The sequence below is a fragment of the Zingiber officinale genome, chromosome 9B (genome assembly GCF_018446385.1).
Source record: "Zingiber officinale cultivar Zhangliang chromosome 9B, Zo_v1.1, whole genome shotgun sequence".
Taxonomy (NCBI): Eukaryota; Viridiplantae; Streptophyta; class Magnoliopsida; order Zingiberales; family Zingiberaceae; genus Zingiber; species Zingiber officinale.
Genome location: NC_056003.1, coordinates 930,782 through 952,315, shown reverse-complemented (window position 1 = coordinate 952,315; position 21,534 = coordinate 930,782). Strand labels below are relative to the sequence as shown.

Genomic DNA, 21,534 nt, shown 5'->3' with positions numbered 1-21,534 from the left:
TTGGAGAATGATTCTCGACATGGTTTAATTTACTAAAAAAAGCTGTAGAAATTGATTGAAACTGGCGTGAAAAAAAACCACCTCTTGTGAATAAGATAGAAGCAGCTTGAGGAAGAAGAAAATCGATTGAACGAACCCTTTTGCTCCCTGCTTCTTGTCCCCTCGGGGCTCGGGCCCTAACATATTATTCCACAGAGAACAAAATGGAAATAGATTTGAGTATTTTAATCTATTTTCTCAGAATACTGACTTCATTTTTAACATGTTTAGAGGTTTTCTTTGATAAACTATTTCTAACTATTTTATTATATTTTATTTATTTGTTTATTAAAAACATTTGAAGCCCTAGTCCAACTTGTTGGCCGACCTAGATTGTGTGTGTGTATCGAGGCCACTTTTGACTATCGATGCCACCCATTTCGAAAATCAAATCGCATAGATTTAGATTTTGTTCGATCAAATCAATCTATTTTAATTAATTAGGAATCCATCAATATTATTGACACTCATGATACATTAATTCTCATCAATTCCAAATAAAATAATGAAACAACTTATTAAAAACAAATTGATTGACAACATAAAAATTGTTGGGGGTGAACGAAGAAAATGTTTAGGTGAATGTCAATCTTATCATAAATTCATAAATTATGCAGAAGGTACGTGATTCTATCTTAAAATTAAGCAGATAGCGTGCTGGTTTTACCGTTGACTAGGACAATATTTCAAACTAGAGAAGAGGCTATGAGATGGAGTAAAGAAGGGATTGAGATGCTTCCTTAATCTCTGTGCATATCAAAGAGAGAGAGCGAATCGAATGTTAAAATAAGAATCAGGGAACAAGTCTCTAGTGAAGATATTCTGACATTCAAGTTAACACGATGATCGAACGAAAAAAATGAGAGGAAGAACAATAGATGTCTAATTAAGTGTTTGAGCGTGTGAATGTAATAGAGTGTATTTCATCAATGAATAGAACCTTTTTTATATTACCTTTCATAATCTCTATAATAATGAGGCGATAATAAATATTCGGTGTCGGATAATGGAAGATGTGTAATTTTTCTCTCAGAAATCTTCCATTACAAGTGTATAAACAGTATTTTATAACCTCCGTAATAATGAGGGAAATTGAATAGTCAGTCACTCTCATAAGAGGGTTTCGTTGCATATATATGTCAGATATTAGAATATTCCCTGATGAATTGTATTTATTCTCTAACAACTTGTTATTATTCTCTAGCAATATTGTCCCTTGGATATAGCTTGGTCGGATCTTTAACCGATCAGTTATATATTGTGATGCATGTCTTTGAAAAGCGAGGATCCAAGCAGTGGCGTATCAAAGAATTTAAGCATGGAGGAACGATCACGATCTGAGCTGAGCACAGCTAATTTTTACACGAAACAAAAGACAGTATCTTCCATCTTCACCAGTGGAATTCCATAATATTACGGATTGCACTGTCGGCAAAGGGGAGGGGGGGGGGGGGGGGGCGACCGCCGATGCCGCCCCCCTGTGGATCCGCCCCTGGATTCAAGCCCGGGATATTTGATTGGCTCTTGGGCCGATCAACCCCATATTATGGGACTTGCCCCTGAAATACTCTGGGATCTGGATGTCTGACCGGATCTATGTTCGACTGAGTTTGTAATGAGGATTGCTTTATGCCTTTACCTTGAGTATACATATATGAGATGGTAGTACTGAGTTGCATAAACCCAACTAATCTCATGTAATAAAAGCTTTGTATCCTTGGGAGTTGAATCTCATAAATCTGATCGGCCATAAGATCGGTTAGATATGCACTTGTAGGCTCTAGTGTTGAAGATTTGATTCTTAATGAGGAGCTCAGTCTCGTAGGTCTGGTCAGTGTTAGGATCAATTGATTGTATGATGGGAGTTTGACTCTCGAAGAAAAAGAAACTCGATCCCATAAGTCCGACCAGTCATGGGGTCGGTTGGCTTTATACTGAAGGTTGTATTGACGATATGTAAGCTGAGATTTATATTGCAAAAATGGGGAGTTGGGTTTGTACATTCGACTGGCGCATTAAGACCGATTGAGTTTATTCTAAGTTTTGTACATTTACCTTGTATATGAAGGTGTTGAGCCCTGTAGACCCGGTCGGCGTTATGATGGACTAACCATACTCTTGGAAGTTAGACCAGCTATTAGGCCGACTAATTCTATGCTTAGTTATATTGCAAGGCTAACCAACTATATACTTAGCACCGTAGCTTTGCAAGCTCATTCGATCTATGTCGACCGACTATTTATAAGTGGAGCACTAGATTCTTCAAGTCCGTTTGGTTATTGGACTAGTCGTCCTTATATCGAAGACCTTAGTGTTGGGGAGTGAAGGACTAAACCTTAGTGAGAATGATCTGTTCTTCTAATCCTAACCATTATCTTACTTTAATTTTAATTGTCATCTTCTTCTGACCTTGATTATCACGTCATCTTGAATGCGCTTACTAACATATGGTATCAGTATAAACTAAATCATACGTGAAAAATACTAATCCACATAAATCTCCATGCCAACCAATTGATCTAACAAAAATATGATGACAAAAAATGAATATGCTCGTCCTCAGCGCTCCCATCAATCCGTCTCAGATCCAACACGAAGATAAATCATGAACAACTATTAATCTTTGAAATAGTGACTAGCACGGAAGGGAGACTGATCTAACCAAAATATGAACAGTGCGAGAGAATACAATCCGTAAGCATTTAATCAAATATGTAGATGGATTAGAGTTTAAAACTAAATTTGCAGCTACTGCTCCTGATCTTGATCTGCACGTTGGTGTTCAAACTGTCCACGACCAGCGCGCACCGCACCCTCGACGTCACCTTCCACAGCTTCAAGCTCCCAAGCTTCACCCGCACCGGCACGTCGCCGGCGAAGTCCAGAGGCACTGCCCCGCTCTGTTCCTGCCGGAGCAACTCACGCATCAGCTCGCTCCCCAGCCGAGCTTCGCCCGTCAGCCCCACAGCCAGCACCGTCGTGTTCCGGTGGCCTTGGTAGAACGCCGGCAGCGATCCCTCGCACAGCTCGTATCTGTTTAAATCATATCACTATGGGGAAATTTCTGTAATTATATAGTTCCGTCGTGCTTGTATCATCGATACGTACCCGGCGTAGAGCACGCTGAGCCTCGAGCCTCGCTCGTAGTAGATACCGATCCCCTTGTTGGGATTCGTCGCAGTCACCGTCACGTCGAATGTCGCCCGCGCCGTGAGGTTGGCGTCGAAGCCGAAGGCCGCCACGCGGAGCTGGTCGACGGAGTAGCTCGGCAATTTGGGGTCGAACACCAGGTACAGCACCCCTGCCGTGACGGCCACTGCGACGGCCAGAGCCACCGCGGCGCAGAACGCGCAGCACAGCAACCGGCAGCAGCACCCGCCGCGGCGCCGCCTCTTCGGCGGCGGCAGGGGGAGGTCACCCCTGCGGCGGTACTCCGGGTCGCCCTTGTCCGACCTCCAGGTCTCGCGAGGGACGAGAGGAGCGGTGGCCGTGGCCGTGGATGGCGGATGCGGCGGGGGAGCCTCGATGTCGGCCGGGTGGATGCGCTGGTGATCGGCGATGCCAACCCCGTGCTTGCTCGCCATGGTGAGTCTTGAGAATTAGACTTGTGATCGAGAGTCCAAAGGCTTCGCCTTTACGTCTACAAATAGCCGTTTGACTTGCAGCGCCGATGTTCGACGTTATGCCTGTGAACCCAAAGTCTTCAACTTCCACCTAATAAATTGTGTGGGAAAGCGAGCGGTGCGACGCGTAGACGAAGCGTGAGGCACAGCGCAATGCTTCGCACACAAGTCGTTTGCTTTAACGCTCGCAAGAGGAATCCATGCATATAAAACAGGGAGGAGTTTTGGGTGCGGCGTGTAGTTGCTCCACCTTTTCCTCCTACTAATCTTTGCAAGTCATCAGTTTTCACCCTCTCCCACCTAAAACCGCAGGAAAACTAATTAATAAGGCGTTTGGTTTAATGTCCAAAGAACTTTCCCGACTTTGTGACGCGTAAACGAGTTATTTCGTCGGCACAAGGTTCAGAGGTTTTATGAAAATAATATTTTCTCTATTTTTTTGACGTGGAAATTATTTTTTAATTAATTAAAAAAAATAGTTTGACGATAGATATAAATTAATCAAGTTAATTGGGGTGAGCAATTTAATTGGTAACTAGGACAAAAAAAAATAGTAATTCAGAAGATTCAGAGATATTGATTTTAATTTTCGATAATTATTTATCATGTTTGAATTGTATTTTAAATCATATTTTTCATTATTTTTATATTTATTATTATCATATTTATAATAATAAATTTTCATATTTATCATTATATTTTCTATATATTATTTTGACAATATGTATAAATAGATGAGTTAACGATAATTATTAATCAATAATAAAGAAGTAATTATCTTTTCTTTTCTTATTTTTTTAATTTTTTCTTATTACTATATGCTTCCATATTATGTATTTTAACAATTGGATCGAGTAATTTAGTCGAGCTAGACGAATCGAGAGATCTAATCAAGCTAATTATGGACTTAGTGGATTGGTTGGTTATATTATATTGATTTGTCTGGTTGAGTCGAGGGATTCTGTCTGGGTGAACCATCCAGTTGGTCGGTCTCATTTGAAGGTCAGCTAGTACGATTTCTAGTGTGTTTATCATAAGATGAAGAGAGCAGATTTCTGAGTTTTTATAGATTAAGAGATTAATCATTTATAATTATAATTTAATCGTGATAATAATTATATCATAATTGATTTTGATTTTTTTTTTGGATTCATTGTCTTCTCTAAACTATAGTTTGATTCAGAGAAGATGGTCGGAAATTGCCCGAAGACCATCCCCGCTTGACGCCTAGCAACCTAGCCATTTCCATCACCGATAGTTCCGAGCGGCCTTCAACCGTCCGTTTCGAATCAAATTATAATCTAAAGGAAACAATGAATTTAAAAAAAAATCATAATTAATTACGATTGAATCATGATGATAATCCATTCATAATTATAAATGATTCACTCTTCATCCATAAAAACAAGGACCAGAAGAGCCTCCTGTCCTCTTCTCTCTCTTCACCATTAGAAAAATAACTATCATCGTATTTTTTTATTGAAATTGTAGACTTTTATTATATATCGAAATTAAGACACATAAAATTTACATTAATATTTGATGATGTCGACAACACCTAAGACGATATTATTTTATGGAACGTTTATTGATGATGTAATTAAAATTTTAATATCACTCAAAATATAAAGATATTTATATGTACCTTTGATCCGGTCCGAAATTAAGAGACGGGAGGACTCAGTAAAAATAATCACTGAGTGATTTCGACTGGCTGGTTTCAGGTCAAGTCGATGTTCATCAAATCAATATCAGGTTGGATTTTAATCAGGTCAGTTTTTTTCAACTCGGACTTTAATAGACTGACTGTCTTCGAGTCGATAGACTTACCTTCAAGTCTGACTTCGATAGATATACCACTTGGTCTTCCAACTCAATTTGATTTTTAACTTGATGATGCACTTGCCTTATCATCTCATCATTAAAGAGCAAGAGGTTCTCTCGGGACGATCTAGTGGCTAGCACATGAGATGTTGTCACCATGAGGTCTGAAGTTCGAATCTCGGCAAATCCGAGATAAATGCTTCTCTTATGTGCTAGTAACTATTACAAAGGCTAGTAGTTGTCCGTGATTTACCTCCTCCGTGTTGATTCTTAGACGTATTATCGTGTTGACGAGAGCATTAGGAACGAACGTATTCATTTTTTGCCATCGTTAAAGAGCAAGAGTCTCGTATTGCCCTTGACATTCTATTTCGGCAGCGTCCGGGATGGCAATGCTTCTCTTCTGCTGCAATTGTGCTCTTTAGAGAAACACGAGTTAATTACAATGTAAACTATGTTATTTTTCGTTAAATTTAATTGTGCAGTGAGATTCTTATGGTAAATCAATTAGGAGTGATTTAGACATGTCTAGTTTTGTTATCCATTTATTAATTTCCAATCAAATCAATAAACTAAATCGCAGTCATAATAAATCCAGTTATAATTAATTAGGAAAGTAATTCTAATTCGATCGCAACCGATCTTCATCGCCGTCGCCCAGATCTTGTTCAATTGAATTCGATCACTATAAAATCTTTTATATTGTATCAACAAAATCAAAAGAATTATTCATTTTAATGCTCAGGAATCCCAAGTCTGATACGATATCAGACTCAAATTTAAAGAGAAAACCCCAGTATGTAATCGAATTGCATAAAAATGTGAATCTACCCACTAGACTAGTATAGTTTTGTTCTTCCTTGTGGATATACATCATCTAATCCTCTTGAAGTAGATAAGATTTGTGCTCTGATGATAAGACGATGCTTGCCTCAGCAGTAGTCCTCCTCATGATAATCACTACTTGTCCAGAGCCGTAAGAGACTAGCTAGTGAAAGACCAAATGCGACAACTTTAATTCGATCTTAGCCCCAACCATAGTCCAGCACAGCCAATTAAGACAAAGATTTCAAACGTAAGTGCTTGTCGGTCGTAACAAGCCAATTTGAATATACAAGTTGACTTGATGCTTAATTTGTCAACGTTAGATGCTCTATCCACTTGCTGAATCGATCAAGATCTAAGCTGGAAATTCTTATCTTTGAGAGATGGACGACACAAGGAAGTCGAGACGAGAAAGCAAATCAAATGTATAGATCTCTTTTAAAGTAATACAATCTTGTTTCCTAACTGCATGGTTCTATTACCTGTTCATATCAACAATAACCGGACCCCATTAAAAGCTAATGCGATAATTAATTAGGTAATATATCCCATTTTAGTATGTATTAATAAAAGCAACTCCATTAAATTAATAATAAACCTTTGCGACCGTAGACGGCAAAGTGAGGTGCCATTTCACCAACCACACGCAATTTATTATCACAAACCTACAACTAAAAAAAAAAAACTAAACTAATTGGTAAAATGAAAATTTATATTGAATGCAAGCATGCAACTACAATCAAATTGCCTTACCTTAACCATTCATTTCACATGGGCTTAATCCTGTGATTAAGCCACGCATTGATTAGCTACATATTTCGTGGTCGTGCTGAAAAGAGAAAACCATGACCCGTTGTGACTAGCTCACTTTAGTTGGAGCACGTTCTAACGCAATCAATCGAACAGCGACGCGGAGACCACCGAGTCGTTCACGCGATACCGCACTGGTCAATCCTACGTAGTTAAATTGCTATATTAATTATTATTATTATCATTATTATTTAAAAAAAAGAGAATTAAGTCGTCGTCTTGTATTGTAGAACAGATATAGCGAGTGGGTACTGGCGGATTGACACTACAGGGAAAAGTGGAGCCCACCACCTCCATGCTCCATGCATCCACTGGCCACTGCATATATCTTTAACTCTATATATAGACACACACACATGGTGGTGTGCGCAGTAGATCGAACTAGTGGTCTTTCAAGTTCAATTTTGTGAGGAGCACGATGTGCCGTCTTCGCATTCTCCTCTCCCTCTCCTTCTTCTGCCTGTTGCTTTCTGCGGCGGCGGCGGCGGCGACGACGATGGCCTCGGGCGGAGATGCCTCCGGGATGACCGCCTCCGACAGGCGGCGCCGCCGAGCTCTGGGCAATGGCCTCGGAAGAACTCCTCCCATGGGGTGCGTGTATTTTAATTATTATATATTTTTTTAATTATTATCGAGGATAATATTAATGCGAAATTGATGGATCAGGTGGAATAGTTGGAATCATTTCCAGTGCAACATCAACGAGAATCTCATAAGAGAAACCGGTACGAAATTTTGTTGATCGTATAAAATTTGGATCTTAGAACGATTTTTAAAATCATTTTCCTATATATCTTATGTTATAGGAAAATGATAAGATAAATATAACGTATGACTCAATTAAGTAATCATCAAGGTTGGTTGATGATTAGGGAGGAGAGAATAAAAATATATATATTTTTTTATTAATTCGATTTTCGAAATACTGGTTCAGAACAATAATATTTTAGAATCAAGCAGCAAAAAAAAAAAGACATTAATTTATTTAATTATTTGAAGTGTTGACACTTGACCTAATGCTGCTGCCCGTGATGTGAGATAAAGGCGCGCAATGGGGTGGTCCAGCTTGCTGGTTACTTAAAAGTCAACATTTGAGATTAAAAGGGCAAAAAAAGTCGTCCACTACGTGTTAGTCTGCCTAATATATCGCACGCGTCAAATTAATTAATATTAATCCCAAGTTACAAATTAAGTGTTAAATCATATTAATCGGAAATAAAACTTGCTTAGCTTTTAAGTTTTAAATGCAATAAAAGAAGAATTTTATTTTATTTTTAAAATATATATATATATATAATTTATAAAATATGCCTTCTTTTAATTATTGTTAAGAAATAGTCTCCTCTGTGTGACTGGCTAACTATAATCATAATGGCGGAAGCATGTTGTGAACTTGGCGTAGAGTTTGGCATTTAACAAAATAATTAATCATGATAGAATTAATTGTTATTAATTATGATACATACATTGCAGCTGATGCATTGGTGAGCACAGGCCTGGCGGGATTGGGATACAATTACGTCAACATAGGTGGACTAATCATCTCCTTAATCTTTTATTTATTTACTAATCTAACTAATCCATAAGAAAACTCCGTTTAATCATAAATCAACTAACTAAGTACTTTTGATTTGTAAACAGATGATTGCTGGGGAGAGCCAAACAGAGACTATCAGGTGAGAATATTTTTCTATATTCCAGTGGTTTTTTTAAAAATCTTTTAGACCATACTTTCTACCTAATTTATTATTTTAAATATTTTATATATTTTCTCTCTGACCAGGGAAATTTAGTTTCTAAGAGATCAACATTTCCATCCGGTATAAAGAATCTTGCAGACTACGTCCATGCAAGAGGGTTAAAACTGGGGATCTACAGTGATGCAGGGTATATGTTTTTTATTTATTTATGAATTATATATATATATATATATATATATATATATATATATATATATATATAGCAATGAAAAATGAATGAACAAATAAAATGGAAATTAATTCATTCATCAAAGTTATTTTTGTCAGAGAGGGGTATTTAATGAATTATTGTAAATTCCAGGGCGCAAACATGCAGCAGAACAATGCCGGGATCACTTGGATATGAAGATCATGATGCAAAAACGTTCGCCAATTGGGTATATATGAAAAAATACCCCTTCTTTTCATATGTTTCCATTGGAATTAAGACGTTTTCTTTTTTTAAAAATAATAATAATAATAATAATTTCAATTTCAGGGGGTTGATTACTTAAAGTATGACAACTGTAATAGCCCTGGCACAAGTCCAAGAGGAAGGTAGCTTATTAGTCTTTGTTATTATTAATATTGATTTAAACAAATTTAATGAGTTACACTGCACACAGATATGCAAAGATGAGCAATGCTCTGCAAAACTCTGGCAGGAATATTTTCTTCTCCCTTTGCGAATGGTAAATTAAATCATTTATTTATTTTCAGTGTTATAAATTTGTTTTAAATTTTTTTTAAAAATGAGTTTTTTCCTGTGAAAATATATATAAATAAATAAATTACAGGGGTGTGGACGACCCTGCAACTTGGGCAAGCAGCATAGGGAACAGTTGGAGGACGACGGGGGATATTTTTGATAGCTGGGGAAGGTTCATTAATTGTTTTAGTTAAAGAATTTTAACAATTTAATTCAAAATTAATTAAATTTTAATTTTATTTATTTATTTATTTATTTTTGTAATATTAGCATGTCATCCCGTGCCGATGAGAACGACAGGTGGGCATCCTACGCCAGGCCCGGCGGATGGAATGGTAATTTTCTTTTCCTTATTTTTCTGCCCATTTAAAATTGGAGAAAATATTTTTTATTTATTTATTTATAAAAGATAGATAATTAGATATAGTTTGAAGGTCCAAACTGAGTTTTCATAGTTTGGAGGGGTAAGCTGGACGGCCAAGAAAAATTGATGGAAGAAATAATGTTAAAAAGAACCTCCAATTATTCATTATTATTGTTGTTGTGCGAATAATTGTGCAGATCCCGACATGCTAGAAGTCGGCAACGGTGGAATGACAACCGAAGAGTATCGATCTCATTTTAGCATATGGGCCTTAGTCAAGGTAATTAGCTGCTATTTAATTACAAACTAAGGAATAACTAAAATGAGTGACTTGATTAAATTTAAGAATTTAAGCAATAGAAATCCAATTTTTAGGCGCCTTTGTTGATCGGGTGTGACGTGAGGTACATCAGCAGCGCTGCATTAGAGATTCTGAGCAACGAAGAGGTCATCGCAGTTAATCGAGGTACCCAACTTGTAATTTTCATAACGTTTTGGACTTCCCTGTCAAATTCCTCTCGATTAATGCAAAATTCCGAATTCCCTGTGGATTTTTGCTAAACAGATTCGCAGGGAGTCCAAGGGAAGAAGGTGGTGGGAGGATCATCACAGGTAATTTATTATTTTTAAAATGAAAATAAAACAAAAATAAAATAAAATAAAATATGCATGTGCAGGTCTGGGCAGGCCCATTAAGCGGCGGAAGGGTGGCGGTGGTCCTCTGGAACCGAGGCGGCTCGCCGGCGACGATCACCGTGAGCTGGTCGGACGTCGGGCTTATGCCCTTTACCGTCGCCACCGCTCGTGATCTGTGGGCGGTAAGCTTGTCTCCGACGACGAATTTTCTTGTTCAAGATTTCAGAATTAGAACATAAATCACTGTTTCTGTGTTCTTAATTAATCCTCAGCACTCGACCTTCGGGCCGTTTAGAGGGCAGATGAGCAGCGACGTAGCAGGCCATGCCTGCAAGATGTATGTTCTCACCCCGCAATAGAAGATGGCAATCCAATGCATTAAAAGGAGAAGATAGAGATCATTAAGCTAAAGCTCAATTTGCTCACAGATTTTTATCAAGATATATAACGTAATATTTATGTATGAAGTTGTTGCAGTCCATTGATTAGGTAGTAGGTGAATGTTCCTACTATTTAATTTCAAGATATATAACTTCATTTGATGGAGGAGAAATAAAACTGGGGGTGTTTGTTCGACAGAGATTTGTTTACTGAAAAGTATCTGTTTATGTTCTTTCTTGTAATGTAAGTTTCTGTGAAACTGATAGCCACAATGGGGAGTCAGTTTCAGAGTTGGAGCTGAGGAGACTCTTATTATTTCAAAAATAATTAATTAAAATTTCTTCCTGATGGAAACTTAATACCAACCTGTAGCTTTCTCCTCCAACTCCAACTCAAATCTTGCTGTGTCCAGAAAAACCACAATCACAGAAGATAAAATTATTCAGAAAAAATGATAAATAAATGAAAAGTAAATTAAAAAAATGGGGTGCAGAGTGAGCGAACAAGGAATATATTGGAACATGGATAATCTCATCATTTAGTTAATCACATGCACTGATACATTTGCAGGTCGATAGATAGATTGATTGGATCGGACAGGTAGCAAAGTGGGATCTTGCAAAAGTGAGCCACCAAACCAAGATTCCAATTTATTGATAGTTGAAACTCTAACAAACAATAATTCTTTCGTGCAGAAGAAGATGAAGATTGGTGACATATCAGAGGATTTCAGTTAAAGGGTACTTGAGAAAGACACATGACCAAGAGCTAAGAAGTGTTTTTCTTCTCAAAATCTTATCAATTGCTTGAGAAGGCAAGCTAACCAACCTGTCCGCTAATGGAGTACGTTGCATTTTCTTATTTAACTACCAGACTTCACTCACACAGAAATGTTTAGAGAGAAAGTTATCTAAACAAAGGAATTATTAAAGGCAAAATCTGCCAGTTTCACAGTCCTCCTCTCACCAAAGTGGTTGCTACAATCAACACAATTTGCAATTTACAATTGTCGAAGCAGTTTCACATAGGTTCATTGCCAAAATTTGAACAGTTCACGTTGTATGGTAATCGACTTGTGTTTTATAGACTCTCCTAGGGCAGCATAATTAAGCAAGGAATTAGAAGAAGCATAGATTTTAAAATAGTGCGAAGATTACCAGACCATGTTTGAGTTCACAACAGCATTCCAGACCTTTGAATCTCTGATCAAGGAAGGTGAAGCAAACTTGATCAAGTCAGGCCTTCATTATGACATACATTAGCCAAGTATAAAACTCGTAAATCATCATGGTAATTCTTGAAGTTTCGGACACATTCATATACAAAAATTACAGGATACTGAACGCAGTTTGGTTAATATTCCTTGCAGAGGGCTAAAAAGGCACAAATACAATTTGGTATAAATTAAAAGTATACATTTGTATGTATTGTGAGATTGAATGCAGACATGCCAATCTTGTGATTGATTCTACATGATCAACTACAAAACCAACTTTATTGACCATTGGAGATCAACCGACATTGCCTGTTTTATCCCTCAACTCAGTTTTGAACTTCGGGCAAACCTCAGTTGAGAGCTTGACTATTCACAAAATTATATAAATGGGAACTTCTAGCCTTTTTGTATGCTTTGATTCCAAAAAATACTTTCCCAATTTTAGATGCTGTGTGTCTCGAATAAGTACCACCTTCATTTCCTATACCAAATAGTCAAATACCGCAGTATCACATGCTCCTTCATTCATGCTTTGTCAACCGTGCCTCTGTAGTTTACCATATAAATACCTACTATGGTGATTAAAGCACCAAGAAACTGGATCGAGGAGAATGTTTCGCCAAGGTACAGGTACCTGGGGATAGTGTGTGCATTGTTAGTCAAGAACATAATGCGTGTAAATTTTGATGATCAAGCAACAACTATTTGCAATGAAGTGGCTCAGTGATACATTAGATATTGAATAATAATATCCTACTTAAACTAGATTAGATTTGGAAGTTAAGAAAGAAAATACCCTTTCTGAATACAAGATAGTAAATACCGAAAGGGGTCATGGAGTTCATACCCAAAAATTGAGGCAAACATTGGTGTTAGAAATGTGAGAGAGCTGAGTCTTGTCAAGCTACCTGCATGTATACAAGAGGCCTATAGGGTGAATTCCACAACAAAAAAGCATAGATGAAGATAGAGAAATCTAACCTCTAGTTGCAAAGTAGAAAAATACACCATAGCTGATTGCACTTCCAAATAAAGAGGTGTAGCAAAGAGCAAGAATATCGGCAGAAGTAAGATCAATTAATTTTCCATTCATAGCAGGGTCGTGGTTGAGAACAGAAATAGCCAACATAGGAAGCCCTCCAATAACCATGTGCTGAATCAAATTAAGTTAAACTTGGTTGAGCACTAATCAAAAGCCAAAACTTATCTGTAGAGAAAATGATAGAAATCCAATCAATGAGCATGGGTGAACTTGAAACAACTAAACTAAATTTTCAAGAAAGTTCGTTGATATAGTTAGACCAATATTGACTTATTCTCTTCTATAGGAGATCATCTTCCACCAACCAATACCCAAAATGTCCATTCATTCCCTCAGATCTCCTTTTCAATTCTTCAAATTCTCCTTTTCATTTATATTTTTAAGGCAGCGGTGTATAGCATAGGATGGAGAAAGCCAGTATATTCACATGCATGTATCATTGAAGTAAATATTTTTAGTTTTTAGTCATGTTCCAGCAACTGTTTAAGATGACTCAGATCCCAAATTGAGTCGAATTAATGTTGTCCCATCAAGAACAGGCAAAATAAAGAATTCAGTTAATGCTGCCGCCATCAAACAGGTGTTGGCTATCAATGGCCAGAACAAACACCCTTAGATTAAATTACTTCAGTGTCTGCATACCCATCCAGTTGCCATGACAGGATCAGAGTACTTGGACACCCAGCGGACCATAACAGTTCCTACTGCCATGCTTTGTGCTGCAAGAAGCATCCACCACTCCCCACTGCCCCATATTGAAGAACCACTCCCATCAAATGAAAGTGCTGGAACCTGTACGGTAGACATCCAGGTAAATGAAAGAAAGCAATTAGCTACTGTAAGTAATTTTCTGTATATTTGCTCATAGATGTAAATACCAAAGCTCTAGGAAACAATATAACTGTCTAAAACAGAAATATAAGTAGAAGCTTGACAAAAAAAAAATTGTACTGCCTAAACTGACTTATGTAGATTGCATTGCATTGTATAAAATGGTCAAGAAAACATCAGACGAGAAATTGAAGTTTGCCTCAATATAGTTACATGATTACATCCATAACAAACTAAACGAAGAGTAGGTCATATCAATTAAACATAGAGCAAATAGAAATGCAAAAAAAAAAAAAAACAAAGGCTTTTCAAATGAAACCACAAATTAGGTTCTGAAATCCATAAAAAAAGAAATTACTAACTGTAGTTTGGGAACTCTTGTTCAGAGATTCACAGAATTCAAAGTTAACATGGTAGGAAAGACTACATAGAATCAGGAGCTTCCTAATGAGGAAAGGCATAAAGAAGACCCTTAGGTAAATGAAAAATAAAAAATTCTGGCTCACTCCTACATTATACTATGAAAAATCTAAATCAAATTGAATGAAAAATTTCCCCTATGACTAACAATTTGTACCTCCATTGCTCTACCACAAGTGCATATCTAGTTTCACTGTATCACATAGACTATATAGTATTAAATGACAAGAAGTCATGACTAATTGGGATGGCTACATAATTTTACTCAGTTGCAATATATAAAGCAACTAATGTTAGTATTATTCAGATCTCCTAAATCTATTTTACTCTAATTGACTCAACTTGCCTAACTAAAATTTTTATTGATTGTCATTGAACATGTTCGTATCATTTTAACATGTTTTTCTCATTTTATTGATAGATATTGGAGCTACATTTTAATTTCTTTCAGATAGATAGTAGTTTCAGATAATAGTGCTTTTTTCTACTCTTCCTAGCAACCTCACAAATACAAATTAATATTCTCAAATCAACTAATCTACCTTTTCTATGTGTTTTTCTTAACTATCCAATGCTCTGATCCAAAATTGGTTTGTTATACCATAATATTCTACAATTTTTTTAGAATAAGAAGCTAACAATAATCTCACAAGAAACTTCTTTATTTTAACACTCACTGTTTATTCTATTAATTATAATTTCATAAATGTCACCTCCTTATTGAATATAGTTCGCGATACATAAAATTCTCGCTTGAAAATATTTCTCAGTAATCCATCTTAGATATCTAATAGATGAAACAGAACATGGTGGATAAGCACATCAAGTAGGAACAATAAAATAACAATCATCAAGGTAATGGGTTGTTTATACCATCAAAACATTGATATGTGCCTTCACTCAGTGATTATGGAGTAGAACCAACCAAACACAAGGTCCATTTTGATAACATGAAACCTGTTACAACCGAATCTAAGTTGTAGTCTAAGAGGGCAAGGAGTGACCGTCGAAGCATAGAGCCCAAAAAAGTGCAAGTAAAATACACACTGAATCGAGCAAATGTGATTGGGCCATGAGTGTAAGATGCTTTATTGGATTAAGTATTCTAAGCAATGAGGCATTTTTTGATGGAATTGATTAGGTTCTCAGCAAGAATTTCATAGTTAAGCGTGCTCAGTGTGGTCCATGTGGGGCAATCAGAGATCGGTAAACTTTCAGAAAATTTCCCACCTTGAAATCAAATTCCACCTTGGGGCAAAATCTAATAATGATAGATAGTGGCCAAAGTGGGCAATTGATGTTGGTGAGTACATAGTGTGTCATAAAGCCTATGATTATCTCCATGAGCAAGCAAAATTTCTTAGTGATATAAAATTAACAAAGGATAAATTTTAGTTAATATCTTCAGAATGAACAAGTCAACATCAAATATTGAGATCATATATCTGTCTGTTCTGTAATACATCAAAATCTGATCAAATCAATATGCAGCATACAACTTTGTAGTATAGCTTGCGTTAATTGTCACTAATGGTTTCAATTAAGCCTAGAAAATATGACCTCGAGACAAGAGTAATTGACACAGCCGATAGAATTTAACCTCAAGAAAAAGAAGTCCAATGATGCCAAGAACAAGTCCTGCAGCTCCAACGACACCAATTGATTCACCAAATAAGATTGTAGCAAGTATGGCAACTGTTAAAGGCTGTGAATCAATGATAACCTGCAAGTATTCCAAACACAAAATTAAAGTTACAGCTAAGACAGAAAAAAAACTTCTCTTGACAGACGTGAGGATTATCAATCCTAACTATTAAATATTTTTCTATTTATAGATATAACCCAAAAAAGTGCCGTAGATATCCACTCAGAAGAAACATACATGTTTTTACATAGTGGGGGCATTATGCCACATGCAAGTAATTCTCATAAGAAATATGAAGAGAAGCTCATCAAATATCAGAAAAAATTCAAACAAGAACCACTGGCCACCTTGAACAGAGAATTTGAAAATACTTCAGAGAAGTACAACAGGTGTTTTATACTGAGACTGCATAGTTTGTTGATTAAAGCATCCAACGATTGGTAGAGGAATACATCTCGAATATCTGACTGTAAGACAGGGCACTCATCAAGGAATTGGTTCTTGCCTCAGACTAAGCATTTCCTTCCTGTGAAAAAGAAAGGATTGTAGGACAGCAATTCTTGGTCACACATACTGCATGATACAAGCTAGGTACATCAAAGGATAGGACTCAAACCCATATATATGAAGCATATCTCATGTGTCTAATACCAATGCTGCAAACGTTGGGAAAACTTCTTATACTCACAGGAAAGAGACCAACAAGATAATTTTGGATTATGATATATCAGAATAAATGTTCAAACACATTGCATTCTACAAATTATTATTATTATTAGGAATTTGAGGTCATGTAACTCATGTTGGGTATAGGGTGGAATGGATTATTCCTTGTGCAATTCCATTTTGGAATTTAGATCAATCAATTTAAGGTCTCTTGGAAATTAAAATGGAACAACAATTCAATTTCATCCATTCCATAGTTTAAGAACTAGAGGGGTGTCTAGGGTGAACGTAATCACCTTTTGCTACAAAAGAGCTGGAATGGACATTCCACCTCAATCAAAGATCATGCTATCCACTAGGTAGGATAGGCGAGCCAACCAACAAAAGTGGATAACCAGGTGGGGAGAAGGTTTGACTATGTTAGTGGTGCCAAAAAAACGATGGATTAAATATTAGGATTGTCTATCTTCGTACTGCAAAAACTAAATTTGAGTTTATAAGAAATTAAATACTGGAGAATTTTGCATGATATCCTGGTTGAACGAGTTTATTAGGATAGCTGCCAAAGGCATCCATGTAGAACGAAACAACATATATATATAAATTAAACTGCAAGCTAAGTAGAAGAGAGAGGACTAAAAGATTTTCAAGACGTACACTACCCAACCCAGCTGACGTCTTTTGCAATCCTTCTGCAAGAAATCCCTGCAAACACATAAAACAACGAGGTTTGGTAATCACAACATGAAATCACCTAGCAAGTTCACAAAGCCAAATCTTTCCAAAGCTTACATCTTGATTGAAATAGCTTAAACCTAAGTTCCCCCACCTGAAAGAACGCACCATCCACGACGGCAAACAAAAAGATGGACAGCCAAGCCAGCGTCCCCGCCGGCAGTTTCCTACCCCTGGACGCCGCAAATCCAATCAATATCAACCCCGCGGGGATCAGGCGGAATGCGGAGACAAAGAAAGGCCCCGTCTTGGGGATCACCCCCTTCATCGCCACCATGGCCGTGCCCCAGAAGAAGAACGGAGACACAAGGAGAGCCCAGCTCAGCGCCTTTCCTACCAACCCGGCACTGAAGTCCTCCCGTTCCCCGCCTCGATCGACCTCGAAGCTCAACAGGGTCTTGTTCGCACTCGGAGGCAGGAGCCGGTCGGCCTCGTCGGAGGAAGTCACATCCACCGCGTAGCACTCGACATCGGAGCCGGTGCCGACGCAGTCCACCGCGGAGGGGTATTCCGCCGTGGAGCTGGGCGGCATGGGGGGCTCCGTGGTGCTGCAGCGGGCGAGGGTCCTGCGAAACGGAAGCTTGACGCTAACTCTGACCCTAAGACCGGGAATGGAAGGGGAGAAGGAGACATGGGGATTCGGTGAAGGTGGATGGTTGATATGGGGGAGGAGGACGGAAAACGCGGTCGTTGACATCGAGCTGTGCATTTTTTTATTGAGCTCGAAGTAGAGAAGCAAATCGAGAAAAGCAGGCGAAATGGATAACGTGGACGGCGAGCAGAAGAACAATGGAATTTGTTAGAGAAATCCAAGGCGACACAGAAAGAGGAGGAAAGTTTCAGTTTCATCCCAAGAGTTTGAAAACATTTTAACTTCACACCTCAGAAGTTGATAAATTACATTGACCTCTCGACAAAACATGTGAGTCAGTGCAAATCTAAAATTGTTTCTAGGGGATTAGATAATGATTATTAATTAAAAAGTCATAGGTTTAGTCACGTAAGATAATGTGTGAACTTGAGAACAGCAGAGATCGAGCTTGAGTGATTTTAAAAGCAAGTGGCCAGAATTCACTAGTTGAAAATCTGAAGGCATATGACCATGATATTGTCGTAGGCTAGGTAACGTGAGCAGCTACAAGAGTGGATTTGACTAAAATTTACTTGTTCACCATGCCTAAAATTCGTGTAATGTTTGGTGAAATTTTTTCGACCAAGTCAATTTGTCAAACTTCCACGGGTGAAACTTGATTAAACCTTAAAAATCCATTATGGTAGATACGTCTATCGATCCTTGCAAATAAGAAAACAAAAAGAAAATTCTCCTGCCAATTTGCTTGCAAATCAATCAACGAACTGGAAGAACTAATCTAACTTTGAAACCATTGTTTTCTTACAGCGCAGCTAACAGTGAAAAACATCGATACAGTTCGTGTTTTCGTCGTTATCAAGCAGTGTTATGGAACAGGTATTCAGGCAGGTCATATAGATGAAAAACTGGTTCAAGAAAATCATGAATCAGCATGAGCAACAGCTTGAAACAAGTGTGAATTGTCTATTATTAGGGAAGAAGCTTCGAACCTACATGTGCAGGAACTAAAATGCCACATGAACATGATGACAAACTTCGAGCAATGTGATGTTTCTGAGCAAAAGCAAAAAACTGTAAATGCAAGCCAAGCATTTTAACATGTCAGCATCCATCTTTGCTAGAAGTGCATTTCATCATGTGTAAACCTGATGACTAAAATTAGTATTGACGACTATCAAGAGGATAACAAAAGATGCCAAAATCCAAAACTAATTAGGTCTAATGACAACAATATCAAAGACGAAATATGATAAGTAGATAGTGGAGACCATCACTTAACAAAAAGTCGAAATGAGTATCTTGATGATAGAAGACTCAAAGAAAAAGAAAAAATATTAGAATGTTTGCCAAAGAATCCATGCTTGTTGTTGTTGTTGACGTTGTCATTGTTGATATGAACATGAATGCATAAGCATAGTAGCATACCATCTAGGCAATCATTTATTGATAGAAAATATAAAGGAAATAGTAGGATGGCAAGTAAATTTGATTGAACGCAGTTTCTAAAGGAAACCTCCAGAGAATATCATGATAAAGAAGAATATTTAAATAATAAGAAATCAAACTAAATTCTCAAACTACATGATATAGAAAATTAAAGATCAATACTTGTGAGGCAATAAGATTTAGTCAGCTGTGACTAAAACATGGTAACTTCCAAGACAGATAACAGTGATTATCCATTTGAAGTCCTTCCTCCTTGTTCAAATGTATATTTGTAGAAGCAGTCTTAAAATTTCTTCGATAAATACTTACATAAGGATCCACTTAAACATTAATGCACTATTGCATGTTGTTCGAAAATTAGAGAGTTCCTCATTAATTCCATTACAACCAGAAATCTTTCTCAACAAGGAGTCAAAATATGCTAAGTACTTCCTCGATAGTCTCGGGAGATCCTCAAGTAGAATGGTTGGACAATTCTAGAATAGTCAATATAAAAGCAGATTTAGCACATAAGAATGATTGATATCATCATACATGAAGATCCATTGTACATTTGCATTTTATGGTATCAAAGTTTTCACTATGCATTTAACCATGTTGTTGATTGTAACATGCTTTCTTTATAGTTGAGGGACAAAATCAAAGAAGTTTCTTTGGTTTTCCTTGCTTGTACATTTTCAAAAGATTAGGCACCGCAGTGTTCGATGTAGCAACTTCTCTAAGTACAAACTTGAAAATTTTCCCAAATGAACCAACAGGAATTTTACACTATAAAACACATTTTTCCTGACAAGAAGATACCATTCCAATGCAAATTACAGGGTATAACAAAGAAAACTGCAATCCAAACAGATTGCTTTGCGATACCACAATCAAGGTATTTATAGTAACACATTCAGGCCCTTATCATTGAATAAATACACATTCCAATAGGATAAATATTAAGTAAGAATCCATTATCTCAATCATAGGCGAGGGGAGGAATTAAAACAACGGATGCAAGTCATAGAAAACACATATTATGTGGATCCAATCAGACAACAAGTAAACTACTATTAGCAGTCCAAGAGGAAAGGAGGAGAAAATTTAGAAACTTACTTCACGGCATCATGTAGCTCACCTTTTCAATTTTTCACTTTCAGCATCCTAATTCACAATTTACAGGATAATATTTTCACTGTATCATGATAAAGCTAAAGCTAAAGTATTTGCCAGTTACACCAAAGCATCTTCCTTCTCGCGAATCTGAAATCTCCATCTTAAAACCGAAAGACACATCCCGGGCTCAATCCACGTACTCGAACTCATCCTCCTTGAGATGAGAGATGAACTTGACCGGGCGGGGTTGCCCTTCGACCTCGATTTGGAACTCAATCTTGAATGGGAGATTGGCGGAGATCCTTTTCCCTTTCCAAACCCCGACATACTGCTTGATCACCCCTTCCAGGCCGTTGAGATCCAGGCCCGGGGCCTTCTGCACGTGGTAAACCTTCAGCGGCACGATGACGCGAACCCTTTTCCCGATCTTAGCCGCCGCCAGCTGCTCCTCTTCCTCTATTTCGGCAGAAGAAGAGACGTCAGCGGAGAGGACGGTCTGGCACGTGACACGGAGTCTAGCCCTAAAAGGGAGGATGGTCGCGGTGGGGCAGGGGCGGAACAAAGAGGGGCGAGAAAGAGGGGCTATTGTAGCGGCGGAGGGAAGGGACTGGAGGAAGAGCGACGGTGAGAGGGCAGCGGCTGCGGCGGTCGCCGGCGTCGGCATTATCGGGAATCCGATCTCGAATCTGGACAAGAGCGGGCGGAGAAGGGATAAGCAAAGAGCTCCACAATTTTAGGCGATCCGATGGTTGGCCCAGGAGTTTTAACTAACAAGTGGTCGGCACGCGCGGATAGTTTTAGAGACATTTTGCTAAATTTGGTCCCACAAGGTTAAATAGCATGAATTATTTTTTTAAAAAAAATAATACTTATTTTTTACGTCATACAACTGC

At 37.7% G+C, this 21,534-nt stretch overlaps 4 protein-coding genes across 4 annotated transcripts; 1 reads left to right on the top strand and 3 right to left on the bottom strand.

The window, feature by feature from the left end:
- Positions 1–2,640: 2,640 nt before the first annotated feature.
- LOC122022325 (NDR1/HIN1-like protein 6) lies at positions 2,641–3,948 on the bottom strand. Its single transcript, XM_042580291.1, has 2 exons — positions 3,148–3,948; positions 2,641–3,072 (listed from the first exon to the last, which is right to left on the bottom strand). Exons 1-2 carry the CDS (start codon positions 3,621–3,623, stop codon positions 2,763–2,765), a joined length of 786 nt encoding a protein of 261 aa, XP_042436225.1. The 5' UTR covers positions 3,624–3,948; the 3' UTR covers positions 2,641–2,762.
- Positions 3,949–7,490: 3,542 nt separating this feature from the next.
- Positions 7,491–11,315, top strand: LOC122025371 (alpha-galactosidase-like). The gene is made up of 15 exons (XM_042584177.1): positions 7,491–7,712; positions 7,788–7,846; positions 8,595–8,651; positions 8,763–8,797; positions 8,905–9,008; positions 9,183–9,258; positions 9,360–9,418; positions 9,487–9,552; positions 9,658–9,741; positions 9,840–9,904; positions 10,131–10,213; positions 10,309–10,399; positions 10,499–10,545; positions 10,611–10,751; positions 10,842–11,315. Exons 1-15 carry the CDS (start codon positions 7,540–7,542, stop codon positions 10,926–10,928), a joined length of 1,227 nt encoding a protein of 408 aa, XP_042440111.1. The 5' UTR covers positions 7,491–7,539; the 3' UTR covers positions 10,929–11,315.
- Positions 11,316–12,217: 902 nt separating this feature from the next.
- LOC122023431 (WAT1-related protein At3g02690, chloroplastic-like) lies at positions 12,218–20,486 on the bottom strand. The gene is made up of 7 exons (XM_042581542.1): positions 17,600–20,486; positions 17,428–17,475; positions 16,060–16,182; positions 13,851–14,000; positions 13,148–13,319; positions 13,014–13,074; positions 12,218–12,800 (listed from the first exon to the last, which is right to left on the bottom strand). Exons 1-7 carry the CDS (start codon positions 18,212–18,214, stop codon positions 12,692–12,694), a joined length of 1,278 nt encoding a protein of 425 aa, XP_042437476.1. The 5' UTR covers positions 18,215–20,486; the 3' UTR covers positions 12,218–12,691.
- A 142-nt stretch (positions 20,487–20,628) lies between these two features.
- On the bottom strand, positions 20,629–21,403 carry LOC122023432 (ferredoxin-thioredoxin reductase, variable chain-like). Its single transcript, XM_042581543.1, has one exon. It carries the CDS (start codon positions 21,303–21,305, stop codon positions 20,829–20,831), a length of 477 nt encoding a protein of 158 aa, XP_042437477.1. The 5' UTR covers positions 21,306–21,403; the 3' UTR covers positions 20,629–20,828.
- Positions 21,404–21,534: the final 131 nt, after the last annotated feature.

What these genes read in the sequence shown, in the direction of transcription:
- LOC122022325 (XM_042580291.1), bottom strand. Translation starts at nt 3,623, where the DNA reads ATGGCGAGCAAGCACGGGGTTGGCATCGCCGATCACCAGCGCATCCAC. An exon ending in CTCAGCGTGCTCTACGCCGG is followed by an intron (nt 3,073 to 3,147) that starts GTACGTATCGAT and finishes TGATTTAAACAG; the next exon opens with ATACGAGCTGTGCGAGGGAT.
- LOC122025371 (XM_042584177.1), top strand. Translation starts at nt 7,540, where the DNA reads ATGTGCCGTCTTCGCATTCTCCTCTCCCTCTCCTTCTTCTGCCTGTTG. An exon ending in GGAAGAACTCCTCCCATGGG is followed by an intron (nt 7,713 to 7,787) that starts GTGCGTGTATTT and finishes TTGATGGATCAG; the next exon opens with GTGGAATAGTTGGAATCATT. An exon ending in GGCACAAGTCCAAGAGGAAG is followed by an intron (nt 9,419 to 9,486) that starts GTAGCTTATTAG and finishes CACTGCACACAG; the next exon opens with ATATGCAAAGATGAGCAATG.
- LOC122023431 (XM_042581542.1), bottom strand. Translation starts at nt 18,214, where the DNA reads ATGCACAGCTCGATGTCAACGACCGCGTTTTCCGTCCTCCTCCCCCAT. An exon ending in CGTCAGCTGGGTTGGGTAGT is followed by an intron (nt 16,183 to 17,427) that starts GTACGTCTTGAA and finishes GAATACTTGCAG; the next exon opens with GTTATCATTGATTCACAGCC. An exon ending in TTGGACTTCTTTTTCTTGAG is followed by an intron (nt 14,001 to 16,059) that starts GTTAAATTCTAT and finishes TCTACCGTACAG; the next exon opens with GTTCCAGCACTTTCATTTGA.
- LOC122023432 (XM_042581543.1), bottom strand. Translation starts at nt 21,305, where the DNA reads ATGCCGACGCCGGCGACCGCCGCAGCCGCTGCCCTCTCACCGTCGCTC.